Source organism: Nicotiana tomentosiformis, chromosome 2, assembly GCF_000390325.3.
Source record: "Nicotiana tomentosiformis chromosome 2, ASM39032v3, whole genome shotgun sequence".
Lineage (NCBI taxonomy): Eukaryota > Viridiplantae > Streptophyta > Magnoliopsida > Solanales > Solanaceae > Nicotiana > Nicotiana tomentosiformis.
In genome coordinates this window covers 40,490,924-40,509,073 of record NC_090813.1, presented here as the reverse complement: position 1 = coordinate 40,509,073, position 18,150 = coordinate 40,490,924, and the positions used below count along the sequence as shown (strand labels likewise).

Here is an 18,150-nt window from a genome sequence, read left to right as displayed (position 1 = left end):
TACTCTAACTATAAGAAGAAATTACGTTTGCTTGTCTCACTTTAAGTTGATTGAATCCATTATGGATTAAATAAATTCAAAATAAATCATAGTTTTGTTTTCCACTGATTCTTTATTTATTCTTCAGAGCGTTGAACCTGAGAATTCAAAAATCAGAGCCGCGACTATAAGATAAACCTCAACCTCCCCAATATATAGCTATTAGCCTATTATTACGATTGCAAAGGGCAGTTGGCTCGTCCTTAAAACAACAGAAAGAGCATAGCTCGTCAACACTCATAGTTTATCTGCAACTTATTTCATGACTGGTAGTTGTTAAAGTATATATTAGTAATTCTTTTCGGACGTTTGTCAAGTTTGTAAAAGAGTTTTTATATTTATATTTTTTAAAGAAGAGAATTTAATTGAATGCCTAGGAACCATGTAACTCCGCCAATGAGTCCAGAGTTCATATATTTATTCTCTGTGTTTGCTAGTAATACCTTCTCTCTTTATTCTTCTATTTTAAAACATTAATTTGGTTGGAATACATGAACTTGTCATATGCTGTCTAGTAGTAATATTTTTATAATAGAAGCAGAGGCTTTGAATTTGCCCAAAAAAAAGAGCAAGAATCCGAAGTCTATTTCAAGAAGCACAGCCTTTCCTTTTTTCTCTCCCAAAACTAAAGTTGCGTATTTTTTTTTTAATCCCCTCTTCTTTTGATTCCCCTTTGTTAGAGCTTTTCCTCTTTTGGTGACTCGAACCAACGACCCTAAGATTGTAAGTGGGAAGTGCTGACCATCTAAGCAATCTCCTCTTGTCAAAAAGTTGCATAGTTGAAGTTAACTTTTCCCTCTTTCACACCTCTACGCCTTAACTTTTCCTCATTTGCAGAAGCCTTAGCAAGAGAACCTCACGGATTGAATGTTTGATACCATCAAAATTTTGATGCCCTCTGTTCTTTACTTCTCGTTTTTCCTCTCCTTTGGCTCTGTTAAAGAAGCCTGGTACTATCACTGCATTGGCCTTGACCCTTGAGATTTTAATATAAATTTGTCCCATCTTTTTTCCTTATTCCAATTACTGCATCAGCTAGCTGTTTCTTGATAATATAAAACTAAAAACGAAAGGATATATAGATGGAGGTAAAGTTGACGAAATCATTTTCTGAGAAGATATCCATGCAAAAACCAATAAAGAAGGTGAAAGTTACTAGGTTCTTGATCACAGTCAATGTCTTGGGAAGTGCTGGACCGCTAAGGTTTGTTGTGAGTGAGAATGATAAGGTTGCTAGTGTCGTTGACACTGCTTTGAAACAATATGCTCGCGAGGGCCGACTTCCAATTCTGAGTTCTAATATCAATGATTTCTTTCTTTACTCAGCTACTGATGGAATTGATGGTACGTAGAGCAGTAGTAATATTTTTTAGAACTTACCCTCTTAACAAGTCAGGTAGAATGAATGGCTAGATTCCCCTATCACCTTTCCTTTCAGTGATATATTTGCCTTGTCAATTATGAAGTAGATGCCATTTATTAAGTTCAAGGGAAGTCTTTCCTTCCCGAGAGAAAACCTGGTCTTCCGATTGTCTCAGTACAATAAGTAGATTAAAATTTTTGCTCTTAAGACGTGTTCGACCATTTTTATGCATCTCTGAACATCGATAACGTTTTCTTACTCAACTGATTTTTCAGCTCTGGGACCATTGGACTCAATAGGATCGCTAAGAGTGAGAAATTTCATCCTATGCAAGAGGCAAAAACATGTAATGACAAAAGAAAGGGCACATGGCATTGCTCAGAATGGAAAAGGAGGTTGGATAGCTTGGCTCATTAAGTCCTTTAACTTCAGGATTCATTCTCATTGAAGTACTTTATTCTGTTGTTTTCAATTGTGTGTTCGTCAAGACTAAAATAAGCTGATTCTGTGCTCTCAAGCAATTGCCTTTGTGATGAATATATGATTATTATTTTAATAATTAATGTATGTATGTATGTATGTATGCATCAATTCCTTAGGTAACTCAAATGGTTATGAGAATCAACTTCCTTGGAACAAAACCCCATGCCTAATTAAGATATTTTAAATTCAAACCAAATTCACGAACAGTAATAATAGTAAAAGTTTCCAGCTATTCTGCTTGAGGAATAAAAACCTATTTTTTTCTAAAAGCAAAGGTTTCAAAAGAAAGCATGAATATGGAACTGATGATTTATTCCTGAAGGGAAAAAGTCAGATTGCCCCTTTACTATACGAAAATGATCAACAATGCCCTTTGTTAATATCCGTGCAAAAATACTCCGATCGATACCCATACAACTACGAATTTGGAAGTGATGATTTATTCGAAAGGGAAAAGGGTCAAATTTGTCTTTTTGCTATACGGAAATGATCAACATTACCCTTCTTTATACTAACCATACAAAATACTCCAACCGATACCCAAATAGCCACTTGACATACCACCTTAGTGTCCCAACTAGGGCTATTCATTTGGATCGGATATCCGAACCGATTCGTTCAATTTCGGATTTCGAATTTCAGATATTTGGATCAGATTTCGTATTGTGTTTATTAAAATTTTGAATATTCGGATCGCATTTGGATTGATATAATTATAACCCGATCCGATCCGAAATCCGAAATTGTTAGGACATGTATAAATATTAAAGTCAGTACTTCCTTTACATCTACTTCCAAGTTATTACCTTTATAATTGCTGGATTTAGTTATACTGGCACCATATTACTCTCATAATTGTATAAACATGAATTTAGTATAGCCTCTTTTACAAAGAAAATATACATATGAGTTTGCAACTTTGAGGCATAATAATCCGATCCAAAATCCGAAAATCCGATCCGATCCGATCCAAACTTTAAAATTCGATCCGATCCGATATTAATTCGGATCGGATTCGGATTGTATTTTGTAGAATCCGAAATTCAAAATTTAAATCCGAAATGTGCTAAATCCAATCCGATCCATGCACAGCCCTACTCCCAACCCACATGCGTTTGACAAATTAATTGGAGTGGACTATTACTCCATTATCTTTATTTACTTTGAGTGCTAGCATTGCAGGAATAAAGTTCACTCGTAGGGTAAAGTATGAGGCTAATAATTATGTTTTAAAAGTTTTATTTTTATACTAAATGAGGTCTGTCCGTACTGAGCACGAGCCCAACACTTTAAATTTTCTTCACTTGTGTCAGATCCTGCTAATATAGATACTGTTATAGGATATGTGAAAAATAACTCAGTTGAAACACACAAAAGCAAAGCATAAAATAATCCTTAGCAAATAGCAAGTAAGGTGATCAACAATGAAAGCAAATAACGGTTAGTCATAAAAACCTACTACCAACAGAAAGTGAAACTGTGTGCAAATACTACTGTTATGAATACTCTAGACTACCTATTCTACCATCCTAATCCTCGACCTCTATACCTTTCTATCAAGGGTCAAGTCTTCGGTCAGCTGAAGCTGCGCCATATCTTGCCTAATAACCTCTCCCCACCTCTTCTTTAGCCTTCCTCTACCTCTCCGTAGGCCCTCTAATGTCAACCTCCCACACCTCCTCACCGGGGCGTCTGTGCTTTTCCTCCTCACATGACCAAACTACCTAAGCCACACTTTCTGCATCTTATCCTCAATAGGGGCCACACCCACCTTATCGCGAATAACCTCATTTCTGATCCTATCTAACCTGGTGTGCCCGCACATCCATCTCAACATCCTCATCTCTGCTACCTTCATCTTCTGGACATGAGCGATCTTGACTGGCCAACACTCAACCCCATACAACAACGTTGGTCTGACCACCACTCTGTAGAACTTACCCTTAAGTTTCAGTGGCACCTTCTTGTCACACAAAATACCAGAAGCGAGTCTCTATTTCATCTATCCCGCCCCAATACGATGTGTGACATATTCATCAATTCCCCCATCCCCCTGAATAATATACCCAAGGTACTTAAAACTACCTCTCCTAGGGATGACCTATGAGTCCAGCCTCACCTCTCCTTCCCCTCCCCGAGTCTTACCACTGAACTTACACTCCAAGTATTCTGTCTTGGTCCTGCTCAACTTGAAATATCTAGATTCCAGGGTCTGCCTCCAAACCTCTAATTGCGCGTTCACACCGTCTCACGTCTCGTCAATCAATACAATATCATCTGCAAATAGCATGCACCACGATACCTCCCCTTGGATGTGGCGCGTCAGTACGCCCATCATCAGAGCAAACAAAAAAGGGTTGAGTGCCGACCCCTGATGCAACCCCATCATAACCGAAAAATGATCCGAGTCCCCACCCACCATCCTCAATCGGGTCTTTACTCCATCATACATGCCCTTAATCAACCTAACGTAGGCAACAAGTACATCTCTAGCCTCCAAATATCTTCACAAAATTTCCCTCGGAACTTTATCGTACGCCATTTTCTAAGTCGATGAACAACATATGCAAGTCCTTCTTTCTCTCCCTATACCGCTCCATCAATCTCCTAACAAGGTGGATGGCTTCTATTGTCGAACGCCTTGACATAAACCCAAATTGGTTCTCGAAAATAGACACACTCCTCCTCACCCTTAGATTTACCACTCTCTCCCAGACTTTCATAGTATGACTAACCAACTTGATACCCCGATAGTTATTGCAATTTTGGATATCACCCTTGTTCTTGTATACAGAAACTATCGTGCTCCACTTTCACTCTTCGGGCATCTTCTTCGTTCTAAAAATTATATTAAATAACTTAGTGAGCTACTCCAAGCCTGCCTTGCCTGCACTCTTCCAAAACTCCACCGGGATTTTATCCGGCCTGGTCTCTTTGCCCCTGCTCATCTTACGCATAGCTCCCTCAACTCATCTGCTCTAATACGCCTACAATACCCCAAAGTCACAATGACTCCCGGAGAGTTCCAAATCACCCAATGCAATGCTCTTGTCTCCCTCCTCGTTCAAGAGACTATGAAAGTAGGTCTGCCATCTCTGACGGATAAGCTCCTCATCTAACAAAACTCTTCCTTCTTCGTTCTTGATGCACTTCACTTGGTCCAAGTCAAGTACCTTCCTTTCTCACGCCTTGGCTAACCTGAACAACCTCTTATCCCTACCTCGGCCCTCGAGTTCCTCATACAAACGACTAAAAGCTGCAGTCTTGGCCGCAGTAACTACCAGCTTTGCCTCTTTACAAACTCCACAGATTAAATTGTAGGTAGTATTATTTACAAACTAAAAGTCAATGAGCCAAAAGTTTTACTTAGCCAGGTGAAAGTTCAGTAGTACACTGTTGCAAAGAAGCGCTCCTCAAAGAAAAGACATCGACAAAAACAGATTTAGGTGATGCCTTCAGGACTTTCATTATCTAACTTCCATGTCCTTTCATCCAGGAATATGTTTTTTTCCATGTAATCCCTCAAAAAGATATGGAAGTCATGCTCTAATTTTTTAAAGATTTAGGTTATTAGCTTTGCAACTAATAGGTAATAAAATTTCTTTCTTATTGTGTGGTTCTTCTTTCAAGCAGGCATGATCAATCATTAAAGTATTGGAAAAGAATGTAATATAATCGATACAAAATTCTATACGCAATTCAATCCACGAGATCCCAAGCCAATCCATTTTCATAAAAGATCCAAAATTCTAATATCTTAGAGTTGTGCCGAAAAAATTCTAATTTCTTATAACTCTGTTCCCGGTAGTTTTACCCTTTTTTTTTGATGAAGTAAGATAATTTCATTAAATGGCATCAAAAAGATGCATAGCAAAAAATATACAACAAAAGTGTGGCTGCTCATATACAAAAAACTTACTGAATAACTAAGGAGTAGACACAATCCAAAAAAAATTCAAAGCTAGTTACATGGCCTGGTTGAACCAACTAAATAAATTGATTAGACAAGTTTTACCCTCTTGACATGATGGTTATTTGTATTGTTCTATTTCTTCAGGTGAAACAAGTTATTTGAGGTGGGTTGATGAGATTTATTATAGGAAGTTACAGTGAGCACATGACCTGAACAAAAAGCAGAGGAAGTGTAGACTTTTAATCGGAGAAATAGGAAAATTTGACAAAGAGATGATCTTTGGATTACTGAAATACTCTAAACATGGGTTTAGAGTGAGGTATTTAGCAAAAAAATAAGCCAGTATCATTTGGCAGTTAGATCTCGCCAAACCCGTCATTCACAACACAAAGACTTTCTTATGATTGATCTGTTGAAAATGTAAGTGAAAAAGAAACACATTAGAAAGTTCAACTCCAAAAGCATTTTCTATTTGGTTCTTTCAAGAGCCATAAAAGACAATAGTTCTATCCTCAAGGCTAAAACAATATCTTGGTGTGCATTGTGCATGAAGATCACGAGATATTATATTTCAAATATTTAAACTTATAAGATTTGGTTCACACTCTGAGGTTCATTCATCTGATAAAATGAAGTTATTGTGATGTATTAGTATGACGATTAAGAATTTTGCTTTTGATTTGATAAATCACCAACTGCGTGTAACTCTTAAATTAACCAAAAATATTTATCTCCCTTGAGGTGTAGAAGCTACAAGTACCTTAAGGTTTGATGCCTGTAATCCTGGAAAAGATTTCAATACAAAGCAGCATGTACCGAGACATGAATATCAGACCAAAATGACAAATTAGGGACAAGACTAAAATGAATCAATGTTGGTAGTTTCAACAGTTTTGACAACGTTCTAGAATTCAACTAAAGCGGAGAATTATGAACCAAAAGAACATAAAATAAAGGAACATATCAAGATGGTTAACTACCTTGACTTCATAAACTAGTTGAAGCGCAATAATCTGGTAGGCTTCTTCTCAGTGACTCGACAATAAGACATTGCTCCACTTTAGCCTTTTCACAAATGTTGTTAGAGACAACATTTATGAATCATTAACAACAAACAAAGCCAGCTCTTACTAGTTCTAATAACTAACCTCAATTACATGGAGAATCATTAACAGTCACAAGACTAATTGTCTCATAATAGTGATGCACAGTATAGTTCTAAATGGTATACAAACACAGATATAAAAAAAAAAAAAAGTATTATTTTCTTTAAAGGTGTGCATCAATAATAAGAAGGAATATTCCACTGCTTTTCTACGGTCTATTTAATTTTAAAAGAATTGTCAGCACTCGAAAAATAACAGGCGAAAGTCACAAAGGATTATTAGATAGATTCTTTTTTCTATAATTATTTGCGTAAAAGTAACTTCCCTATAGTTCAAAATAATATAAAGTAAAGGAGTCATTCAAAATAATATAAAGTTTGCGTAAAAACTCGATATATGCCTTGTAAATCAACTTCAAGGAAACGATAGGTATGTGTGAAATTCTCACTCTATATGTACATTTTTTCCTGAAAAGCAAGAAGAGATTCAATTTAATTCTCTTGGCAAAAATTAATAATAATACCAATTTACAATAATCAATCACAAATTTATAGCTTACAGAGCAAGAGGAAAGGTGAAAAACTTTGCCACCCATATCATAAAATTTTCATATCAGAAGAGATCACCAACCCCAAAACTATAATTCATGATTTACTCAGCTCTCAGAAATTTGCAATCTCTATCAAATTGTCTACTGAAAAGTTAAACTAATTAAGTAATGGAAAAAGTTTTCAATGAAAACTTCCTCAGTTGTGTTTTTTAAAGAAAACATCAATCGCACAGAGGTAAAATTCAGACTTACATGTAACTGCAAATACTTCATAATCAATTGACTGTGAATGCATACAATCAGAGTTCTCAACCGAGATTTAGAATAAGCTCCATCCAACTTCTCAACCGAGACTTAGAGTAAGCACCATCAGGAACTCTATAAGATTGGAAGTAAAACTTTCCGAGGTTGGTGCATCATGTTGAGCATGAAGATGCATTGTGAACCCAAATTCTTTCTTATCGTTTAAAAAAAATGGAGATTAAGCAACATTGACTCCTCTTTCAACCTAGATGATCACTCTTTGGTAAAAGAATACTGAAGTTGAAGTAACACCAATTAAAATGCACTCACTCAAAAAGAACTAATGTTACAATAAGAAGTAGAATATTTTATAAACATGCTCATTTATAATTATAAAATTTTCAATCAATCGATAGCAATGATACAACTTCTACTAAAGATAGTAACATAGAAGAGTGAATGGAAGAATTGACGGGAGATGAAAATAGAAAGTTACCTTTTTAATTATTGAAAACGAAAAAGTGAACCATCAGATTGGTATAACAAAATTAGAAGGGACATTTTTTCGAAATTCAAAAAGAAGTCAAAAGCAAATGAAATTACTACTATAATCTATTTGTTCATGGTAATCTATCTCGATCTTCCAACTACATTTTATGCATAGCAAACCTTCCAAAGCTCTACCCCTTTCACTATAACATACATCATCCACGAATTCCAGGAATGAAATTCAGAAGTCTAAAGAGAAATTGGAAGAAATTGGGGAAAAAGTTGAGAAAAATCATACCTGAAATTAGAACAACCCAGCTGAAAAGATATAAAGAATTGAAATAAAATAGTCTTTGAAAATCTAAAGAAAAATAAAGAAATCATGCAAAAGTAACATTTTAAGGATGAAAGAGAGAAATAAAAGGAAGGAGATGAACAAGAACACAGTAGAAAAACAACTATGAATTTCAGCCATGAAATGGAGAAATTTGAAAAGAATTGGAAGAAGATTAAGAGAATCAAAGATTAGTCCTTAAAGTGTCAAGAGTGAAAGAATCGAGTAAAATGACAATTTTACCTTTGGTCGATCAACTTCTCTTTTCTATATAAAAGAAATTTAGCTTGTAAAAGAGAAAGTGAAATAAGTCAATAAAATTGTGGCATTTCAAAGTTTTCAAAGATAAGGAAAATCGAGACCAAGAGCGCGGCTCAATAAAATTGTGACGGTAAAATCAAATTTTAATAAGAGGCCTTAAACTTTATGATATAGTATTCTTATAAGACATTAAACATTTAACTTAAGATAGCAATATTATTACTTATATTGGTAATAGTTAATCAAGTTAATAAGATGTAACCACGTGTTTGTAATATATTATCTAGGATTTTATTGTAAAACTTTTATTCACTAACATGAAGATTTGAATAATTTAATTTGAAGTTATAGAATATTTCTATTGTTCAGAAGTAGACAATCTTTCTTCTTTTTTTTTTTTTTCTTAAAATAAAGATTTTGTACTTGTTTTTACTGACTTCAATATTATCTAAGAAGAAATGTTACTCCATTATACAACGAATAACTTTAAGGAAGTGTCAATATTTAAAGAAGTGAATAAATAAACAAAGTAGGATAAATGATGAGAGAGATGGAAAGCTGAGAAAAGCAAAAATAACATGCCAACACGTCCAAAATTTGCAAATCGCAGAGGCAGAGTAATTTTTTAGAATTTTGATTTAACTAGATGAAGTTGAAATGAGTTTTTCCCTATGTTTAAACCTGTAGATATAAATTTCTATAGAAAATATGAAGGGACTTTCACACAAATAGCCGTCCGTATTCTTTGTTTACTTTTTTTAGTCATATACATAGATTATATATTGATTATACACAATTGTACACATATAATACATAAATTATACTTTCACTGGCTATTTTTTGTTTAAATAGTTGGATGAACGACTATTTGGGATAATTTTTCAAATGTGAAAGAAGTCAAACCAAGCATTTGCAAGACAATGAGCCTAGGGTTGGGATTCGATCCCGCAACCTCCACTTGAGCGATAGAACACCTGACCAACATAACCAATGTATCGGTTAGACTTCATATTATATTATTATAGTAATTTTTCTTCTTTTTTTTTTGCATATTATTGGTACATATAGTAAATTTTTCCGATGAAACGGAGTCGGACGACATCTGTCACGATTCAGATTTCCATTCTCGGGGCTGTGATGACGCCTAACGACTACTTGCTAGGCAAGCCAACGTTAGATAATCAATTTAACATCTTAACAGTTTAAAACAGAGTAATAACAATTATTAACGATAAATAAAACTGTAATAATGTTGTAGTTCTATTTAATTGGATAAAAATAATGTATGAAACTTGTAGATAAGTTATAAATAAGTTGTATACTATATAATTAGTTGTATATAAAATTTATTTTTAGTTTATATATTATTGTAGTTGTATCAAATTTGTATCAAATTTATCCTAAATTTTATTTTTAATTTGTACGCTATTGTACCATACAAATTTATCATTGTCGAGGTATGCTACATTGGCGGAGATGGAGGCATTGAACATTTTACTTAAATTTCGAGTTTCACGGAGGCGTGCGTCCAGGATTCAATATTCAACTCTCCACGCTTTTGGGTGGAGAGAGGTGACATAGAATAGGAAAAGAGGAGAGGAGAAAAAGAAAAAGGTATAACCGAATTCCCTAATTTAAAGCACCAATAATTGATTGTATATAGGCAGTAGAAAATAGAGAAAGATGAGAGGAGAGAAAAAAAAAAAGTGTAACTGAATTCCCTAATTTAAGGCACTAATAATATAGTGTATATAAATTGTAAGGAAAACACAGTTAGATCGGGCAATATATAAATCTAGAAATTTTTTGATAAATAAGTTTCAAATATTGTATAGAAATGAAAAAATCCCTAAAATAAAATATGTGTCATGACCCAATTCCGTACTAGGTCGAGATTGCACCTAACGCCGTTGTTAGGCAAGCCCACAAGCGAAATTACTATTTATTTATCCCTTTTTAATATATTTTTAATTACACTTAATTTCATGCAACTATGATACGTCTTTTTAAACAAAAATATCAACATAATAAGTACATAGTCTGTTGTGATAAAAATGACAAGTACAACAATACATAAGTGCTACAAATCCCAAAACCCGCCGTCACAAGTAATGAGCAATTTAGAGAATATACAACACTACTAAAACTAATGTCCGAAAGTGATAGACAGAAATAGTAAATAAGATGGAAGGAGACTCTGGTGCTGCGGATCGTAGCAAGGCAATCAACTCACCCCTAAGTCTCTATAATGACTGGCTACGCACTCGCGTGACCACCGGTGGAACCTGTCTCAGTACCTGCACATCAGTGCAGAAATGTAGCATGAGTACGAAGAATAACGCGTACCCAATAATTATCTAGTCTAACCTCGAAGAAATAGTGACAAGGGGTCGACTTGACACTTACTAGAGGTCAATAATAATAATGAAAGTGCATAAAGTAGATATGATGAGCATACAACAGGTATCAATGAGACAAATAAAAACAACCACAATAAATACAACAGGAATCCGTAACACATCACCAACACCTCATAATTGGCCGTGAAGACCCTAACACAATTATATCCAAACTGGAACCCGTTTCGATTATTTAGCACGAAGTTGCGGAGGCGAACGACCTAATCCCATAAGAATAGTGGTACTCGGTACTGCTAAGGCGAACGTTCCGATCCCATATGAATAGTGTTCCATCATACTGCCGAGGCGAACGGCCCGATCCCATAAGAGTGGTGTTACCATACTGCCAAGGCGAACGACCTGATCACATAAGAGTGATGTTACTATACTGCCGAGGCGAACGACCCGATCCCATTAGAGTAGAGAAGTTTACCTCGCTCGCGGAAGTACTTGCGGCGCGAAAGGACCTGGAATTTTCATAGTTATTAAGTACTCCTCAATTTTTTAATTAAGAAGGCTAAGTCGATAATTGCAACTTTAAAATCCCTAGTCTCAGCTCTATTCAAGACAATTAATACGCACGATAAATACAACAGTACAATTAAAGGCATGATGTGGATCTAAGTCTACCAGACATATTATAGAATATAGCTACGCACGGACTCTCGTCACCTAATGCGTACGTAGCTCCCCACACAAGTAATACATAATAAGATATACCTAAGGGGATGAGTTCCCTCTTACAAGGTTAGGCAAGAGACTTACCTCGTTTCCAAGCTCACTTCCGATCCACTAATCTGCTCTAAAAATCCAAAGTCGATGCCGAACAATCCGAATCTAATCAAGTACTATATAATTTAATCAATATATACTCAAAAGTTCATAATTTAGCTATTAGAGTAATTATCCAACCAAAATTGAAAGATTCTCAAAATTCGCCCCTGGGACCCACGTGCCTCGATTTCGAAAATTTTTAAAGATAAATATTACCCATAGCCTCATGAACTCAAATATATAATGTTTACTTAATTCCATAACCAATTTCGTGGTCAAATTCTATTTTTACCAAAACCCTAGGTTCTTCACAAATCCCATAATTTTTCACAATCTTTCCATATTTAATGTACCTAAAATCCGTATAATTAACTTGAAAATGGATGGAAGTTACTTACCTTAGGATCTTGATGAGAATCCCCCTCAAATATGCTCTCAAAATCTCCCAAGACTAAATGAAAATGTGCGAAAAAAGGTCTAAGTCTTGCAATAAAAGCCCTCACTGCACCAGCGATTTTTGCACCTACAACCAAAATAGTCGCACCTGCGGCTTCGCTTTTACGGAAAAATCCTTGCAGATGCGATCCTTGCCCAGACTGCCTCTCTTCGCTTCTGCAGACGGGTTTTCGCTTCTGCGGAGAAGCTGTCGCACCTGCGACCCAAGCCTGGCTGGCCTCCCCTTCGCATCTGCGGCCCATTCCTCGCAGAAGCGAGTTTGCTTATGCAGAACTCCTTCGCTTTTGCAGATCACTGGACACCCATTCTCAGGCCGCTTCTGCGATCACATGCTCTCTTCTGCGAGCTCGCACCCGTGACCAAATCCACGCAGGTGCGAACACACCAGATCAGAAGCACCAGCAGTCCCCTATGCCAAATTCCGAGTCTGATTCTAATTTGTTTTGCATCCGGGGCCCCCGGGACCTTGTTCAATTACACTCACACATCCAACAACATAATACGGACCCGCTCGCACGATCAAAATACCAAAATAACATCTAGAAGTACAAATTGGACGCTAAAACGCATGAATCAAATTATGACACTCAAAAACTTCTAAAAACACTTCCGCGCGTCCGATTCTTATCAAATCAACTCGTATTAACGCCAAATTTTGTGTGCAAGTCATAAATCACCATACAGAACTATTTCTAGGCTCAAAATCCCAAACGGACCTCGATAACACCGAAGTCTACTTCAAACCAAACTTAAAGAACTTGGAAAACCTTCGATGTGCCAACTTTCAATACTAGGTGCCGAAATACTCCCGGGTCATCCGAAACCCGATCCGAATACACGTCCAAGTCTAAAATCATCATACGAACATATTGGGACAGTCAGATCCCGGTTCCGAGGTCGTTTACTCAAAATGTTGGCTCAGGTCAAACTTGACCATTATAGGCTACTAATAAGGAACTAAGTGTTCCGATTTCACCCCGAACCCTTCCAAACCTAAATCAACCATCTCCGCAGGTCATAAAATAGTAAAAGCACATATAGAGAATCTTAAGTAGGGAAACATGAATCTAGAAAGCAAAACAACCGATCGAATCGTTACAACATCCAGGTGACTAACATGGAGTTATAATTAAGTACTAATTGGCCGTCCATACTGATGCATTGCAATAGTTTCCCATTATTTTAGTTGTAAATAGTACTGATTGTAAGGATTCTTTTCAATTTCTCAGAGGAATCTAAAAAGAAATATAATTTTTTTTCTCATACCAAAGATTGTCCAACTTGTTTAAGTTCACATCTAGCCCATTGCGTTCTTAGTATTCCATACATGGCTGAAGTACACAAATAGCCCTCAAAAGTGGATGATGGTGTTGAATTTTTGTTCTCTCGTTACATGGGCGGAACTTTTAAGTTTAACAAGTTTTATCTCTTGCTTGCTAAGCAACACTTTTAACTTTTGATTTTGAAATTTTAGCCATAGGACAAGCGGTGGTCAAAAATTAAAGACTGCCCCAAAAAGTATCATATTTCTGCCATTTCTTGCCGTACATTAAACTTGATAATCCAAAAATCAAAGCCACGACTTTAATATAAACCTCAACCTCCCCAATATTATAGTAGCTACTATTACGATCACAAAGGGGTTTATGGCTCTGTCCTAAACAACTATCGAAAGGGCACAGGCCAGAGCTCATCAAGAATTATAGTTTATGTATAGCTTACTTCATGCCTGGTAGTTGTTAACAGTTTATATTTATTCTTTCTCGGACACTTGTCAACTTGGTAAAATTGTTTTAGTATTTTTTATAGAATAATTCAGTTACATCTAACGAATTAAATATATCCTTGTTCTTGTGAATAAAGCATTAAATAATCCTTTGTTATTGCTTCTCATGAATTTGGATTTTGGCTGAGGTAATTAGCACTCCAGATAATGGCAGAGCCAAGGGATTTAAAAAAAATGCAGAAATGTCACACATACGATTTAAACTTACCACATAATAAAACAAGTCTTGAACCATCTTTTCCACTATATTAGAAACTTTTTTCATGTCAAGAGAATTAAAAATTTATAAGTAGGTAAAGAAAATTAGTTTTACCTTATTTATACAGTATAATTTTCTGGCTTAAATAGACTTAATTGAACCCCTTCAAACCATGTGGCTCGGCCAGAGAGTCCACACTTCTCCGTGTATTTATTCTCTGTGATTGGTATATAGTATATACTAGTACAATAATAGCTTTTCTCTTTATTCTTCAATTTTAAACATTAATTTGGTTGGAATACATGAACTTGTCATAAGCTGTCTAGTATTAATAGTGTACATAAAGCAACTCTTGAACTATCTTTCTTCCCTATATTAGAAGCTTCCTTATGTTAAAGGCGATTTAACAATATAATTAAAAACAATTCTCATATCTTATTTGCACAGTATAATTTTCTGCTAGAAATGAATTCAATTGAACCCATCTCCCCTGAGTCCACGTTCTCCCGGGTATTTATTCTCAAATGTTTGTTAGTAATAGGTTTTTTTTCTTTATTCTTAAATAGTAAACATTAAGTTGGTAGGAATACATGAACTTGTCAAATGATGTCTAGTATTAATATTGTATACATAACAGAAGAAGAGGTGTAGCATTTGCCCAGAAAACAGAGAAAGAATCCAGTGTCCATTTCAAGAAGCACATCTTTCCTTTTTTCTCTCTCAAAAGTTCCGTAGTTGAAGCTTATTTTTCCCTTCAGGCGCTTTTTTTCTTAATTTGCAGAAGCCTGTGAGCAAAAGCACATCTCTGCTTGAATGGTTGATACCATCAAAAGTTTGATGCCCACTGTTCTTTACTACTCGTTTCTCCTCTCCTTTGGCTCTGTTAAAGAAGCCTGGTACTATCGTTGTATTGGCCTTGACCCTTGAGATAGATTTTCATATAAAACTATCCCGTTGTCTTCCTTGTGTCCAATAACTGCAGTGTTATTGATAGATTTAAATGGAGAGAAAGTTGATGAAATCATTTTCTGAGAAGATATGCATGCAGAAGGCAATAAAGAAAGGGGAGGAGAATAAGAAGGTGAAGAATAATAGTACTAGGTTGTTGATTACAGTAAATGTGTTGGGAAGTGCTGGGCCGTTAAGGTTTGTAGTGAGTGAGAATGATAAGGTTGCTGTGGTCGTTAACACTGCTCTCAAACAATATGCTCGTGAGGGCCGACTTCCGATTCTGAGTTCTAACGTCAACGATTTCTTTCTTTACACAACCAATGCTGGAATTGATGGTACTTTACAAGGACACTTGAATCTTAATTTCTCCTTTTTTATAAGAAAAATTATGCCTTTACCTTTTAAAACATTTCAGGGTATTGTTAACCTTTGTTTTTCTGAACTGATATTTCAGCTCTGGGACCATTGGACTCGATAGGATTAGTAGGAGTGAGAAATTTCATCCTTTGCAAGAAGCAAAAACAGCCACTGATGACAGAAGGAAGGGCAAATGGGATTGCTCAGAATGGGAAAAAGGGTTGGAAGGCTTGGCTGACTAAGTCCTTTAGCTTCAAGATTCATTCACATTGAATCAATTTCTTGTGCCTTAGTTAATTGTGGTTTCGTCAAGCGTATAAGTGTATTAATAAATGATGTATATATATGCATCAATTCCTGGTACTGACCAATTCACTCTTAATGTGCCATATGTGGCTGGATTAGTCATGTCAATGGGTTACAGATACCATATGGTTAAAAACATCCTTAAGTATTTATGAGAATCAACTTTTTTGGAACAAAAATTCATCAGATCCGGACCCAGAACTTCAACATTGATTGCGGCACAGTATTCTGCTCAACCGGTGCTCCCGAAAAAACTTTTTTAGTGTTTAGGGCGCCAAATGATTTAAATTAATCATTTTCAAAGTATACACATACATAGGCGGAGCCAGGATTTCAAGCTTATGGGTTCAAGATTCTAATCGTTTGATGTTACTGGGTTCTAAATTAATAATTTATACATATCCAATGAAATTTTTAAGATAAATACAGGGTTCAAACCAAAGCTACTGAGTTCGGCCGAACCCGCTCCCGATACTCTAGTTTCGCCCCTGAACACATATACATATAGATATACATATATAAGATTTCTGCTGAAATTTAACTTGGGAATCAGTGACCCTCCATATTATACATATGTCCGCCCCTACCTAAGATATCCCAAAAATCAAAGCATATTCAAGAAGAGTGATGTGGGGATGGTGGGAAATCATAGAGGTTTCCAGCGATTTTGCTTGAGCAATAAAGGTTAAAATCTTTCTAGAAGCAAAAGCTTCAAATCTTTATACTAGCTACTTTATGAGTTGTTCTGAGTGTACTAAAACCATCCCTCTATAAATACTTTCTGGTTGTTCAAAGCTCTATAAAATTAGAGGTCATGCACCTTTTATGATCTGCTGTTCTTAGTTTTCTTCTTTGTTAGGCTATCTTACTGCCACTGTCAAATCTTTGCAGCTTTTCATTAGGAAGAAAGAAAGAAAAAGAAAAAAGTAGTCTCAACCCCGACAAATAATGGGACTTCTTTGACCAGTGTATAATATCCATTCTATTTACCAGTCTAAGGATAGGTATAGATGAGAGCTACTAAAATGATTTATAAAGATTTTGGACTTCCACTCGTCGCTTTAGTATTTTGAGTTAAATGTTAGTATTTGATTAATTTTTCAAAATAATTTCTGAATGTTTACTAATGTTGACTTATTCCATATAATGGCATATCTGAATTTTGTTTTCTATGCCAGCCCCTTATTTTAAAGTTCTATAATCTAATGTTAAGGTCACCAAGTTAATTAAACTTAAATACCAGTGACGAATCTTGATGCAGTGAAGTATTTGGCCGATCGAGCGTAGTGAAGCATTGCAATTATTCCCATTATTTGAGTTGTGTTTGACTTAATTAAACAGTAGTGAATGTATTCATTTCAATTTTTAAGAGGAATCTGAAAAGGAATATTTTTATTTTTCCTTACCAATAATGTCCCATTGTTTAAGTTATGATGGACGACTAGCCTACACATGGATTCTTAGGACTCTACTAAAATTAAAAAAGAAACCAAGTTTGCTTATGTAACTTAATTTTGTTTACTCCATTATGGTTTAAATAAATCTTAATAAATCGTAGTTGTGTTTTCCACTTAATTCTTTATTTATTCTACGAGAGCATTAAACTTGAGAATTCAAGAATTAAAACCACGCGACTCGTGCCACTCGTTATATGTATAACATACTTCATGCCTGGTATTTGTTAAGTTTATATAATTCGTTTTGGGATGTTTGTCAACTTTGTAGAAATGTTTTATGTTTGTGTAGAATAAATTCAGTAATATCTAAACGATTTATATATCCTTGTTCCAGTGAAAAAAACATTTTATTGTTCTTATTTTACCTTTAAATAAAAAACTATTTATCTGTTTGCTATTTGCTTCACATAAGTTCCACTGAGATAATTAGCAGTCCAGACTTCTCCATATCTTTAAATATTCTCTGTGTACCTTATACCTTTTCTCTTTATTCTTCAATTGTAAACATCAATTTGATTGGAATACATGAACTTGTGATGAGCTGTCTACCAGATGCGGATCCACGATTTGAAGTTTATGAGTTTCTATTATAATTTCAAATTAATATACAATAATAATTGAGTTCACATTTATATATTTATAGATATTTAATAAATTTTTTAATAAAAATATAAAATCTTCTCA

The 18,150-nt window shown here is 35.2% G+C and overlaps 2 protein-coding genes across 2 annotated transcripts; both read left to right on the top strand.

The window, feature by feature from the left end:
• The first annotated feature begins 596 nt into the window (after positions 1 to 596).
• On the top strand, positions 597 to 1,981 carry LOC138906433 (uncharacterized). The gene is made up of 2 exons (XM_070195215.1): positions 597 to 1,383; positions 1,678 to 1,981. The coding sequence occupies exons 1-2, from the start codon at positions 1,122 to 1,124 to the stop codon at positions 1,848 to 1,850; spliced, it is 435 nt and encodes a 144-aa protein (XP_070051316.1). The 5' UTR covers positions 597 to 1,121; the 3' UTR covers positions 1,851 to 1,981.
• Positions 1,982 to 15,020: 13,039 nt separating this feature from the next.
• On the top strand, positions 15,021 to 16,074 carry LOC104084617 (uncharacterized protein At4g22758-like). Its single transcript, XM_009588526.4, has 2 exons — positions 15,021 to 15,681; positions 15,801 to 16,074. The coding sequence occupies exons 1-2, from the start codon at positions 15,396 to 15,398 to the stop codon at positions 15,974 to 15,976; spliced, it is 462 nt and encodes a 153-aa protein (XP_009586821.1). The 5' UTR covers positions 15,021 to 15,395; the 3' UTR covers positions 15,977 to 16,074.
• The last annotated feature ends 2,076 nt before the right edge of the window (positions 16,075 to 18,150 follow it).